We start from the raw sequence: 13,807 nt of genomic DNA, 5'->3' as shown, positions 1-13,807 counted from the left end.
AAAATAACGCCAGGCAGTGGTAAGCACACAAACAAGACTTTATTTACGAGAGGGAAAAGGACTAGGCTAGGCTAGAGAAGGGGTGGATTAACAAAACTTGAACTCTGGAAGTGCTCCAGTCTCCCAAACAATTACACCCAGGAGGTCATGTTGATGTTCTCTCTCCCTTCTCTTGCAGGGACAGCGATGGACGGCTGCTGCTCTCTTGACATTGGACGTCAGGGAGGGACTCCATGATGGACACAGGAATGGGTGAGTAGACCTAACTAAAAACCCTCCCTATCCCTCTTTGCGTCGTCTCTGCCTGGATGTTAGACCCTATCTACGCGGATTCAATCCGTGCGTGGGAGTGTGCTTCCCAACCCAAACTAATCTAGCAAATGGCTAAAGGTCACCAGATTCTTTTCCCAAGTCCAAGATGGCCACCTGACAGATAACCCAAAAGGTACATGCCTTTCTTCCCTTCTTTTAGGAAAATTTGGCAGGGGCAACCAGCATTTTACACACCCGGAGACTGGATTTGACCAATCAGGGGATGTTGCGGGGCAGGGTGACCCATGCAGAAGGGGGTTGTATATCCCCTCTGAGAACGCCTCCCTGTGTCCTCTACCAATTGAAGTGGGCGTCAGCCCCGTAGGACCACCCCGAGAGGGGATTTGACCAAAGAAGGGAAGTGCTGCAGAGGAGTGACCTGCCCGCAACAGGATCCCGTGGTCCCTCTAAAACGTCCCCACACCACCCTCTAGCAGTTGGCGAGGGTTTCACTCCCACCTTAGGCCATCTCAGAAGGGAAATGTGTACCAATCCAGAAGAGGTATAGCCCGAAGGTCTAGGCAACGGTTTCTTCAAAAGACATCCTTGGAACGAGACGGGCTCTTCCCCGCAGTGTTGTGTTGCGACTTCCAGGACGATGCTGCCAGCCACACAAACATGGAGCTCCAGAGATCGGCGGCTTCTGGCCTAGACCTTCGGGCACTGCCTATTCTGATCATTACGTTTCCCTTCTGGGATGGCCTAAAGCGTGTGTGCGAAACCCTGACTGATTAGCAGAGGACGGTGCGGGGATTTCATGGAGGGGTGGTGGACCCCTCTTGCGGGCAGGTCACCCCACCACGGCACTTACCCTGTTTGGTGAAATCCCTCTCTGGTTGGTCCTAAGGGGCTGAGGCCCACCCCAAGTGGGAGGAGCTCTCGGAGGGTCACGTGACCCACGTCCGGATGGGTCACTCTGCCCCAGAACATTCCCCAATTGCTCAAATCCATTCCTGAGGCAGGTGGATGGAGATAAAACACCCCCAGATTGATAAAGGAGTGGGAGGATCTCTTAGAGGGGTCACATGGCACTCCTTGCTCTTTGCATCTTGACCCCAAAAGTCTTATGTCATGGGTCGGTCTCATGGTGACAGATGAGCGATGTCTGAGGAGTGAAGGGGCGAGGTCCCATAGTTGACATCAGATAACTTCCCTAAGCCTCAGGGTAGTTTGGCCAAATGGCCAGTGTCAAAATGGCTGCCCTCCCATGCAGTGTAGTGTGTCCCAAGGCCCAGAGTCAGTGCGGCCGTCCTCTCCATCGGGGCTGTGTGGCCTAGCGACCAGAGTCCGTGCGGCTGCCCTCTCCGTCGGGGCTGCGTGGCCCAGCGACCAGAGTCCGTGCGGCCGCCCTCTCCGTCGGGGCTGTGTGGCCCAGCGACCAGAGTCCGTGCGGCTGCCCTCTCTGTCCAGGGCTGTGTGGCCCAGCGACCAGAGTCCGTGCGGCCGTCCTCTCCATTGGGGCTGTGTGGCCCAGCAACCAGAGTCCGTGCGGCCGCCCTCTCTGTCCAGGGCTGTGTGGCCCAGTGACCAGAGTCCGTGCGGCCGTCCTCTCCGTCGGGGCTGCGTGGCCCAGCAACCAGAGTCCGTGCGGCCGTCCTCTCCGTTGGGGCTGTGTGGCTCAGCGACCGGAGTCCGTGCGGCTGCCCTCTCCGTCGGGGCTGTGTGGCCCAGCGACCAGAGTCTGTGCGGCTGCCCTCTCTGTCCAGGGCTGCGTGGCCCAGAGACCAGAGTCCGTGCGGCCGTCCTCTCCGTCGGGGCTGTGTGGCCCAGCGACCAGAGTCCGTGCGGCCATCCTCTCTGTTGGGGCTGTGTGGCCCAGCGACCAGAGTCCGTGCGGCTGCCCTCTCCGTCGGGGCTATGTGGCTCAACGCTCAGAGTCCATATGTCTATCCTGTCTCTTACGCCCGTGTGGCCTGATGGCAACGGACAATATGGTTACTTTCTCCCTCAATGCTGTGTGGCCCAATGGCCGGAGTCAGTATAGCTACCCTTCAGTGCAGGGCTGTTTGGCTGAGAGTTCAGAGGCAAGATGGTTGCCCCTCCTCTTGGGGCTGTGCAGTCTAGTGGGTTAATGGGGATGTGGGCAGCCACCAAAGGATGGATGGCAGCCAGGGCAGGTGGACCCAGGCCCTCGTTACTCCACCGGCTCCTCACCCAGGGCCTCGTCCGTGGCCAATGTGTTTGCCATTGAGTCAGTGGGGATCCAGCCTGGGGATGACGATGGCTAGTTCACCCAGGTTACTTCCTAGGAGATGTCTCTAGGCCATGGGCTGGGGGTCTCTGGATTCCCGGCGTGGGAAACTCCCAGAGTCTCCGATCTCCCTTGCATGTCTGCAGGCCCCCGGGGATGCGGCTGGGTCTCGGCGCCTCGGAGCTCGCAGTCAGGGGCTTGAGCTGTTTCTGGACTGGAGCCTACAGTGTGCATCCTCCATTTTCAGCGGTCTGCCTAGCGTGAGCTGAGCTGCTCCCTTACACTCTGGTGCTCCAGTTGGAGCATGTCCGGCAGGGCTGGGGAGGGGCTTGGCTTTCTCCACCTGGACTATGGGGTTCTGTGTGGCTGGTTCAGCCCGGCACATGCTGCTCGGCCTCTTCTGTCTCCTCCTTCCCATGCAAAGCTGCTTTGCCGTCTCACAAGAGATGGGATCAGTGGTGGGCTCAATTGGTTGCTGTTGGCCTCTCGATGTCTGGAAGAGGGAGAAAGGGCAGGAACCCAAATGAGAAGAACAAAACCTTCAAGCAGGGTAGTTTTCCACGGCACAACCCCACCCCACTTTGCTGATGCTCATTGGCAACTTCCCTGAGAGCTGGCATTTCTTAAAGAGAGCACCCAACCCCCCGCAACCTCCGCTCCCCTGTGGGCTGGCAATGGTAAAAGGGAGTCGGGGAGAATTTCTCCTCTCTCCACCTGGCTTTGATGAGTGAGGGAATCACATGCGAGAAGCTGTGTGAATATAGGGCTCTGTGCAGTGGGATGAGATGTCCTCCATGGTGCCCAAAGGTGGGGTTGTCCTGCCTTTGCAGTGACTTCCTTCCAGTGAGAGAGATTTCAGAGATCAGCTCCAGGGTTCTGCCCTGTACCAGTGTGTGGGAATGGGGCAGAAGTGGGGCAATGGTGCACTCAGGAAAGGAGTAGGGCTAAGGGGGGCCCAGGCTGCAGCCACTAAACCCCTGCCTGGCTGGGGTGGGGGCGAGGCGGCTCCGCACGCTGCCGTTCCTTTCCCCCCGCCAGCCACGTCAGCGCGACGAGCACCACACCGGGAACCTCTGTCCCGGGAGCTGATCTTGCCTGTAGGCTAAGTTCCCCCGCAGCTCCCATTGGCCGGGGATCGTTAATCCGGCCCTTGCCCTATTCCCCAGCCTGTTCCAATCCTGCTCTTGACTCCTGACTCCGGCTCCAACCCTTGGCTCCCCTCGGCTCGGCCTCCACCACTCTGAGCACGAGGCCCCAGCGCCACTGCTCCAACCACTGGGCCCAACCAGCCGTGCTTTGGCTTCTGACACCAGCGATATGGAGGAGTCGTTCACCTCACTGCTTTCCTGTGTATGGCCCTGCCTTGGTCAGCGCTGGTTTTCATCTGCCATGGTGCTGCCCAGTGACATGGCTTTCTTCGATCCCTTTGAACTTCTTCCAAGTCTTCTCTAGGCCTGACTAATCGACATAATTTTGGGTCATCTGCTGATATCCACCTTGTTGTTCAGCCCCGGTTCCAAACATAAGGACATAAGAAAGGCCACAGCAAAGGTCCATCTAGCCCAGTATCCTGTCTTCCGACAGTGGCCAATGCCAGAGGGAATGAAGGGACAGGCAATCATCTAGTGATCAGTCCCCTGTCCCCCATTCCCAGCTTCTGGCAAACAGAGTCTAGGGACACCAAAAAGTTGAGAAGCGTCTGTTGTATTTACCATAGCAGGACAAAGAGCTCTTCGGTGTCAGTCCCGGTTCCCTAGTCGAATGCAGAACCCAACACGAGATTTTCAAGCTGCTGCAAATATTTATAATATCTGTTGAGTATGTACCACGTAGTCCTGTCCGATTTCAAAGGCACTTCGTGAAAAGCTGAAACCAAGAGGAAATGGGTTGAAAACCCCATGGTGCTGATGTGACTGGCCCCTAGGAAGCCTCCCCTTCCGATAGCCATTGCCCCCTGCTATTCGCTCCCCAAGATTCTAAGGGCACAAGAACAACAACTCAGCTCCTCCCAAAATAGCCCTGGACAGAGAGGAGACCCCATTCTTGCCTAACTTCCCCCTCTGCTGGCAGACACTCCTCCACACACCCGTACACACAGACGGTTGGGGGCACTTGTTCTTTGGATGGAACAGGCAAGTGACAGCAGCAGCCACGTTAAACCATCCAACATTTAGGCCGAGATCCACAAAGGGATTTCGGCTCCTAACGTCTCCTGAAATCCTTTGTGGCCCTGTGCCTTCATTCCTGAAGAGCTCACAGGGAAAAGTGTTTCCCATGTGCCCTCATGGGATTTCCTAGGAGCTGATAACCAATCTCGGAGTGAAGTTCCCTGGCCTGCAATCACTCCATTCCAGGGAGGGCAGGTGATGAATCTTTCCCTACAGAGGGGAATCGTCATCATCATCATCATCATCATCATCCTGAATAACAAGAGCCCTTTTCAATTCGGTCAGGCCTTCCTTTAGAGACTTTCTGACCTTGATGAAGACAGTCTCCCCACACAGCTCTAAGGCTACGTCTACACTAGGAGCTAGGGATGGAATTCCCCTGCTCCCGTACACAGATTGTGGGACCTTGATGAAAGCTCACGTGACCACCCTTCTTCCTTCAATGCTGTCCTTAGACTGAGAGGGACACATGCAAAGCTGTGTTCAGGCCCTGTGCTGCACCCCTGTGCTTCCCACAGAGGCCCAAACACACAGAGGTATTTCCCAAACAGGCGGGAGATGCCATCTTCATTCACTGTTTCAGACAACAAATCGCAGTAATGGTGGATAGTATTTCCTAGACATACAATGAATACAATGGGTCTCATGGCTTTTCAGATCCTTCGCTGAAAACTGCTAATGATGCAGCCATTCCCCCAAGACACCCTTGGGAAATTCCAGACATTCCTTACATCTGTTCACAAAGCACGTTCGAGAAAGCATCAGACGCCCAGAAGTTACTGAGAGGCTGATTTCCAAAGGAGATTGAATTCACATCCTGCTGGTTTCCCCTAGGCACAGCCAAAGAGTTGTTGTGGGTGGGGGAAGTTGGTGCAGTTGATTCAGCTAAGTTGCTCCCTTCATCTTGGAATACATGTTAATTCACACACACACACACACACACACACACACCCCATTTTAGGATTCTGGTGCTGTTGAAGGGAACAGAGCAGCCGTCCAGAAAAGGGCTCTGAAGGAAGCATTGAGAAAAGATCAAGTGAATTTGCTCTGCTTACCAATGAATCGGGCTGCTGAATGTCTTATTGTTGTCTGTGAGCTTTCCAGGTACTGTAAGGCCTGGAACAGGAATTTGGGGATGTGGCTCTCGTTGTTCTGCATCTAGGAAGAAAGAAGGAAGAAATGCACAATATAGAAATGACATGTTCTTTCCACAGCGAATAGTCCAGAAAAGCCAAAGCATATAGCCAGGCCATGGCAACCGCCAATATGAACCCATACACCAGAGCAGCACCCCTCTGAAGTTCCTATTGTGTTCTCCAGAACCTCAGCTTTCATTTGAAAAGACAAAAGTTTGAAGGTCGGAGAATTGTGGAGAAAAATGTCAACAATGTGAACGGATTGTAACTCCTGCCGAAGTGAGCCAGCAGAGAGCCTGGAACGGAGTCCTGCAGCCCGACCGAAGCGGATGGGTACTCAGGGTGTGGGGTTAGAAAGGTCTTCCTCAAGTTGCCATTCAGCACTCTCAAGGCACAAGGAATTCACATACCAAGCAGACCCAGACACACTTCAAGAGCTGTGAGGAGCCATCCCAGGCCATGCTGCGGAAGAGCGTCTTCAAATGAGCCCACCTGAGGAACACTGCGCAGCGGAAGAGCCTCAGTTTACATGACTGCAAGAGAAGAGGAGACCAAGAGGGTTCTCCCTGAGAGAGGGATAGTCTGGGGGACATGGAACCTTCCCCATCCCTTGTTCTCCTGCTTTTCCTGCCAGTGGAGATTCCTGTAATTTGTTCTCCACAGGAGTGTGCTGAGGAGAGGAAAGGGAGAGTTGGCTGGAGAGAGCCAAAGCTGTCCTGTCCTTTGGATGGTTTGGGACGGTTGCCCAGGGCCCCGTGCTTTGGGGGGCCCCGCACTTCAGGGGGACGCAGGCCCTGGGCCATGCCGGGGCCAGCAGCAGTCCTCCCGGCCCCGCTACGCTATGCCCCTCCTCTTTCCCAGAAGAAGGCTTTTCTTCCCAATTGTGCTGTGTGCTGTGAGGATGGATGAGGCACTTAGCTCCAGCATGGAGTGAAGCAGGGAGGAGAAGAGTCCCCTTGGGCAAGGGGCTCTGGCGATGAATGGAGTGGGGGCCCCAGGGGATACTGGCTCTTTGCTCTTAAGGCAATAATGACCGTGGCACTTACCAGTTTCACACTCTCTTCCTGGTCTTCAAGATGCAGCAGCAGGGGGAGCAAGCAGTGGATGATTTCCTGCTGCACCAAGGGTTTGTCGGGGTCCTGCACCCTGCTCACCACGTTGCCAAGCAGTACAATGGCAGCTGAGCGCACACTGCCCTTCTCCTGGCAATGACACACAGGGGGTGGGGACCCCCGGTTACAGCCAGGCAGCATCAGAGCATAACGCCACTGAGTGGTAATGCGCACGCTGCTCCGGTTCCCCCTGTGTAAACTACCTTGGCTGGCGGGAGCAGGGAGGCCACCAGGCCAGCGCCATAGACATCTTGTGCAGGGCCTGAGACCCTGTGTGGGACAGTGCAGCCCAGGGTGTCCCAGAGGCAGTTTCTGTCTGGAGAGCACAGAATCCTAGAACCCGAGAAGATGAGGGGAGAGGGCAGGAAGGCTGCTGGAGACTGGTGTGGGGAAGGGGAGAAGCAGCTGCTGGAGCCTGGCAGGGACTGGCTGCTCCAAAAGACAGCATTTCTTTTGCTCTTGGGTGCCCCTGAGAGCCGGGCCATTCCCGACCCACCTCTTTCCTGCTGAGAATCTCCACCTCTTTGGGAGCCTGTGTTCTCCAGACAGCTGGTCATCTGCCCAGGGCCAGGCCCCCTCTCCCCCAGGCCAGGCTGCAGCAGGGGCTGGGAGCATGGCACTGAGCTTGAGCTTTGGAGAGAAGAGCTCTGACAGGGAGGTGGCTCAGCAGGAGATTCCCCACCCATGGCGGGGGCACTCCTTGGAGGCTCCATGGCAGGCCTGAGGGGCGGGAGGAAGGGGATGGGGAGAGAGAGACAAGGGCATCAGAGACAGGTGGAGGGGGGGAGTGGGCTTCTTTGAGGGGGTTCCAAGCCTTACATCATCAATGAAGGGGCAAAGGCTGACTGCAATATCCTGGGAGATGGAGCCAAGCCCCACCCTGTTGAGGAGGTGGATGATGTCTGCAGCTTTATGCATGGCCTCCAGGACACGCCCTCCATCCCTGTCACAAAAGACGGCCAGGACTGCTGGCAGCTGGGCCCGTAAGAATTGCACCTGCCGGAATGAAGAAGGCAGCTCATTACTTTCCCAGGTGACAGCCTGGAGCACATGCTGGACCACTGCCACCGACGAGAAACCACAGAGGGCACAGCCCCCCAACGGGGCAGAAAGTCATTCTCCTGTCACTCTGTGCCAGTTGCTCACTGTCACCTTTGTCTTTGCTCACCCCGCCTCCCCCATTGCATCCCATCTGCAATCAGGGCTCAGTTCACGGGAGCAGGGAGCACGGCATGCCTTGATTTGCTCCGAAAGCACCTCCACCATTTGAGGGCTGTCTTTTAAACAAGAAGGCTTGTGTGTGGCTCTCCCTCTCCTTTCTGAGCTATTTGATGGACATTGGCTTCCTGGGTCCCCTGGGCAATCCCCGGCTCTCACCTTTTCTGGCTGGAACACAATACTGCCAAGGCCTCGCAGACTGAGCCTCCGTATGATGGAATTTGCATCTTTGGTCCAGTCCATGAGCTGTGCCTGGAGGACTGATCTTGTCAGGATGGTGTCAATGGAAGGACTCTGGAGAAACTGGCAAGAGCCAAATGAAGATCAGGTTGAGGAGCAGAGGTCTTATTGTGGGGTCTGTTCCCTGGACAGTCGTCTTTCCCAAAGGGCCACTTCCTCCTATGCAAAGTCTCTGGTGAGTAGGGAGCCAATTGCTGCTGTTTCAGTTGGTTCCTTCCCCAAATTTAGACTAATGCACAAGTCACAAATAAGCCCCCAGGGAAAGGGGAATCTCCAGACCTCATTGAGTGCCATGGAGAGAGCCGTGGGGCAGAAGAAAAGCAAAACCCCAGGAAAAGGTGAGGAGAGAAGCATGGCCTTGGGGCACTGGAGAAACATGGCTTCTTGTCCCATAACCCCATCTAGGCACATCCAGCCAGGAGCAATCTCACCCTGTCTCTCCCTCCCTCTCTTTGCCATGCCCCGCAACCATCCATGTGCGGAGAGGAGCTAGCTGGCGGTAGGGCTGCTAAGCTGCTGACAATGTAGCCTAGAGCTTACTGTCCTGAGCTGCTCTCCAGAAAGCCCACTTGTGCCTGTCAACTCATGAATCTCACCTCAGTGCAGAAAGCCAGGGCGATAGTTCTCTGCTCCTCCTCCTTCCCACTCTGGACGATGGTGATTGCCTCTCTGAAAACTGCAGGGAGCTGAGGGTTCTCAAACTCGATCATGGCTCTGGAACATGGAACAGAAAGTCCCTTTTGATTCTCAAGGGGGAGAGAGCGTTCAGCTCAAGTTGCTGGGCTGAGCTGGCAGCCTAGAACTGAGGAATATTTCACACGGAAATCCCATTCCCAAGAGAGACCCAAAGAAGAGGAAACTTTGAGCTCCTACCTTGCAATCAGGCCAACCCCCTGCGAGTAGTGATATCGGGAGGCTATCATGTCCCAACCCCGATGAAACTGGATGCTGGCAAATTCCTTCCAGTAGCTGGGCATGGAGAAAAGCGTCTTCACAGCCTCCACTGAGGTGCTAAAGACAAAAACAAACAAACAAACAAACAAACAAAAAAGAGTGTCAAGCAATGAGATCAGCCCCAAGCATGGCAAATCTGCACAAGTCCTGAGACACCCAGCATGCTCAGCAGTAGCTAGCCTCCCCAAGGATCGATCCAGTGTGATACCCTGTCTACACTGCAGTTTCACTGAGTTTGGAACCAGTTAGGGACCCTGTAGCTTCTTCAGATGGTTGGTGTCATCACTCACAATGGTTGAACACTTGATTCTTTACTGTGACAGGTAACAGGACTCAAGCGGGCATGTGGGTCCAGATCCTTTGTTGGTGGAATCGAGCAAAGCTCGATCAGTTTACACCACCTGAGGTGTCTTCTGGCGCTCTCTCTTTCCCGTGCAGATGGAAGCCCCTAACTGTACCCACAGAACCAGATGAACTGGTCCTTCTTCCTCCTGTCTGCCTGTGAGGCTGACGCCCTGCGGTGCCTGTCCCCATGTGCTGCCAGTGTGGCTCTGTCCGCGTTCGGGGAGAGAGGCCCACGGATTTGCTCAGCAGGCACTGAGGAAAGCACTGACCCTTTGGCGGGTGGCAGACGTGGATGGATGCACAAACATGGCTGCTGCCTGAGTGTGTAGGGAAAGCAGCTGGCCTGTGGACGGCGTCAGATGAGCGAGTGTGACTCACAAGAATGCACGGCTCTCAACCCTTTTCCCTCAAGAGAGACCTGCTCCCAACTGAGCCTGGGCTAACGACAGCACCCGAACAACTGATGGCCATGAACAGCCCCCATGTGTTTAGCCGAACAAATCTGTTCTTCCTTTTCCTTTCAGTCATTATCTTAGGAGGCTGAGGCAGCTGGATCCCTCCTCGGGGCTGGATGTCTGCCTGGCCATGTAGGTCCCGGGCAAGTGCAGATCCAGCACGTACTGCACTTGCCTGACGCAGAGAATGAGCAGCTGGGGATACATTTGCAGGATGGCTTCTCGATATCCCCGTAGGAAAAGGAGCTCATAAATGGTCTTCATTGCCTGGAGGGGGGAAAGAATTTCACTCAGCTCTCCCAATCTGCCACCTGCCCCCATTGCCATTCGCTATTGTCCTTTTGTCATGTCTCCTTTCCTCTCCAGCGTATTACAAAACAGTATTGGCTTCTGAGAGTGGTGGGGACATATGGAGGCTCCTGAACCTTCCCCCATTCCTGGAACGGAAGCAGGATGGAAAGATGAGAAGAGTCTGGATGACGTTATTCCCCATTATTTCTTTTTCTGGTGCAGAGCCTGTGCTTTGGCTTTCCAGCCATGACTGGAAGGGCTGAAACCATCCTGAGGAGATCCGTTCTCCTAGGCCCAGTGTTTCTGGCCCAGTCAAAAGTACTGGACTTCTCAGGATGCCATGTTGGGAAGATTTCTAGCCACAGTTTACAGAGCCAGAAAGCTGGAGACTTCCAAGAGACACCTGAACTGCACCTGCTCACTAAAGGGCCATCTGGAGCAGAAGACAACTGAGCCAGGGTACCAGCAGATAAACCACTACAGATGTGTAACTTTGACCTGGGGGAAACTTTACTGACACCTCTTTGGTTTAATTGGAAGTGGCGAGGACACACTAAGGCCTGGTCTACACTCCAGAGGTAGGTCAACGCAAGGCCGCTCACTCTGCATCCCCCTAAGGATGGAATTTCCTTCCCGTCGTCAGAACTGCCCCTTGGTGCCAAATTCGTAACTCCACCTCCGCAAGTGGCAGAGAGTCCAGGTCGATGCAGTTAGGTCGATGCAGCGTCAGTGCAGACATCGCGTCGCTTTCGTCAACTGGCTTTCAGGAGCCTTCCCACAATGCCCCACCCTGACCCTACAATCAAGACAAGCCCTTCTGGTGAGGACGTGCACTGCCGACACAAGCAGCAAAGTGCGGACACACACCAGGGATGGAATCGCTGTGGCGGCTGTCTGCCCATTTAAGTTAGGTCGGCTTCAATGTGTGGTGGAGCCATGGCCTGAAGCTAAGAAGAGGTGAAACTCGCACACACACACAGATGCACCATATTCCCTGTGCCTCTGGCGGGTTCGCAAGGTGACATCTCAAATCTCACTTACAGCCAGAGACACATGGCTGCTCTTCTCCTCCCGGCGTCTCTGCTGGAGCTTGTCCAGCAGCTGCTGCAGCACCTCCCTGGTGAGCTGTGGTTCTTCACCCAAGGCCTTCCACAACTCAATGGCACATCTGCAAGTTCAGAAACACACGTCAGAGCTTTTCTGCTTGGCCATCTCTTGCCCTCCCCAGGGAGAGGCTTGGAATACCAGAGGAGACAGCCACTGGTGCAGGGAGGCTAAGGCAGGGCAAGTCCCTTCAGAGAAAGTTCTATTTATTCCTTTCCCCTCATGGGTTCTTGTTTCTAAAGCTAACCCACTCTTTCCAAGACAGTGACCATGTACTGACCACAGAATGACCACCAAACTGTGACCCGCAGACTGTGCAAAATTCTGCTCTGTTACACTTGGGTCAGTCCCAAGAAACTTGCCTGACATCACTGGAGTTACTCTGGCTGTTTGGGGGTCTAACGGAGACCCAGCGTTTGGCCAAGTGTCTCTTAGCAGCTCAATTCTACTGCAGTGTGGTGGACAGGGTCAGAGAGTGAGTCAGCACATGCCCTGATCTGAGAAGATTCAAGAGCTTGGAAGAGGAGATTGTAAAGCCCAATGTGACAGAGACGGAAGGAAAGTAGGACTGAAATCCCCCTCCTCCATTCTTGCGGATCTAAGTCCTGCTGGTCCCCGCAGGCATCTGCAGAGGAAGACTGCAGATGGATCCAAAAGACTTCCAGTCATTTGACTTCCAAGTTTGGTGAGGAAGGTCGGAGGTGGTGGTCAAGCCCTAGGACATTGAGAACTAGGTTGGACAACTCAAGAGCAAATGGCCTGGAAGCAAGGTCTTCAGGAGGCTTGACTGAACTTCTGTGCCAATGCTGCCGAGTTTCTGTGACTTCTGAGCACAGCCCCTGGAAAGCACTGTGGCTGTTCCAAGAAATTCAGACCTGATTCTGAAATTCAGAAAGGTTTACAAATCAAACATTCAAAGAAATCTTAAAACCAACACTCTATTCCTCTGATAACTGAATTGGGTAAGAAGTTCCATTTCTTTCCTGCTGCTCTTCAATTTGCTCTGCAGTGTGACACAAATTTCGCTCAGGTCAGTGCAGAACGGCATTGCAGAAGATGCCAAGGAAAGCTGGACTTTTGACCTCTGGCTAGGGTTCAGTTGGGTTTCATGGCCCTGAGGCACATGGGGGTTGTGTTACAAACCCCTCAGCTGGCTGACTCTTCCAAGTGATCAGCAATAACCAGCAGGACTGAAAGTTAACAATCTATTGAGGTGGAAAGAGGCACTCCCCCCTCTCAGAGCTATTAATGCTGGCTGTCTGCTCGCTGCACTGCATTTAGGCTCTGGTCACGTGGGGATGATTTTTTTGTTGATTTTCTTTTCTTTTCTTTTGCATCAATAAGGGCTGGAAATGTCTGTCTTAAGAGATTGACCTCTGCCCCACAGCTCCATAAGGATGAGTGCATTTTGTCACCAATTCCTCAGCCATGGAATAACTGGGGGGTCTGACGACAGATAAGAATCCTGCACTGGTCTCCAGGGGATAGACAGATGGGCCTCATGGGCCTTTTCCATCTCTGCCTTCTCTCCTGCAGTAAGGAGCAGCCAGACCTCATGAGCCAGGGATGTTGAGTGAGCCCCCAAATCATTGATTGGCCCTGTACTGGATCTGAGAGGAAGTGGGGTGACCCATAGAAATCAGGACAATGCTGGAATTCTCCAGAAAAGTGGCATGTCTCCATCCCAGGGAGCGTAGGAGGAGGGGTTGGCTCCTCAGTGGCTGGGTCTGGCCATCTCCTCTTAGTAAGCGTGGACAGCTCTCTGCACAGCAGGAAACTCCCTCCAAGTGTGTGAGCCCCACGGACCCCTCCCGGCCTGTGGCCTGTCAGTAGGAGCAGGAAGAGAACTACTGGACTGAGGAGATAACAAAGCAGCTCCCTACCTGTGCGATGAGAGCGTGTGAGCCACACAGGTTAGAACCACGTCCTGGGGGTGGGAGCGAGCCAGCAAGGCCATGGCCCTGAGCACTGCTCTTCTGGCTCTGGGATCACAGCTGTTGTCAAGCCAGATTAAGATCCCTCCCACGACGTCTCCAACCTGGAAGAATGCCAGAAAGTTGAGGGATGGATTTATCAATGAGTGGCCTCCTCCCAGGGAAGCCCTCCTGGCAGCCCTGCAAGCCTCCTCTGACCTCGGTTGCCCATCTTGGCTGCTCCCTAAGAGGCTTTGACAAGTCCAGGAACCCCAGTCTTCCTGAGGTCTGGGTTAGCACCTTCAAGCTCAAAAACACGCACAAAACCTTAGAGTGGGCACAGTCCTAACTCCCCTGATGTCCCAGGG

At 54.5% G+C, this 13,807-nt stretch overlaps 1 protein-coding gene across 1 annotated transcript in view; it reads left to right on the top strand.

The window, feature by feature from the left end:
• The window catches only part of SLC35E4 (solute carrier family 35 member E4), a 154,703-nt gene that overhangs the window by 101,393 nt on the left and 39,503 nt on the right, over window positions 1-13,807 (top strand). The window contains exon 3 of the mRNA XM_074972674.1: window positions 179-252. Coding sequence (XP_074828775.1) covers window positions 179-252 — 74 coding nt within the window. The remainder of the gene's footprint in view (window positions 1-178; window positions 253-13,807) is intronic.

This window comes from Natator depressus, chromosome 15 (assembly GCF_965152275.1).
Source record: "Natator depressus isolate rNatDep1 chromosome 15, rNatDep2.hap1, whole genome shotgun sequence".
Lineage (NCBI taxonomy): Eukaryota > Metazoa > Chordata > Testudines > Cheloniidae > Natator > Natator depressus.
This window is presented reverse-complemented; position numbering and strand designations above follow the sequence as displayed.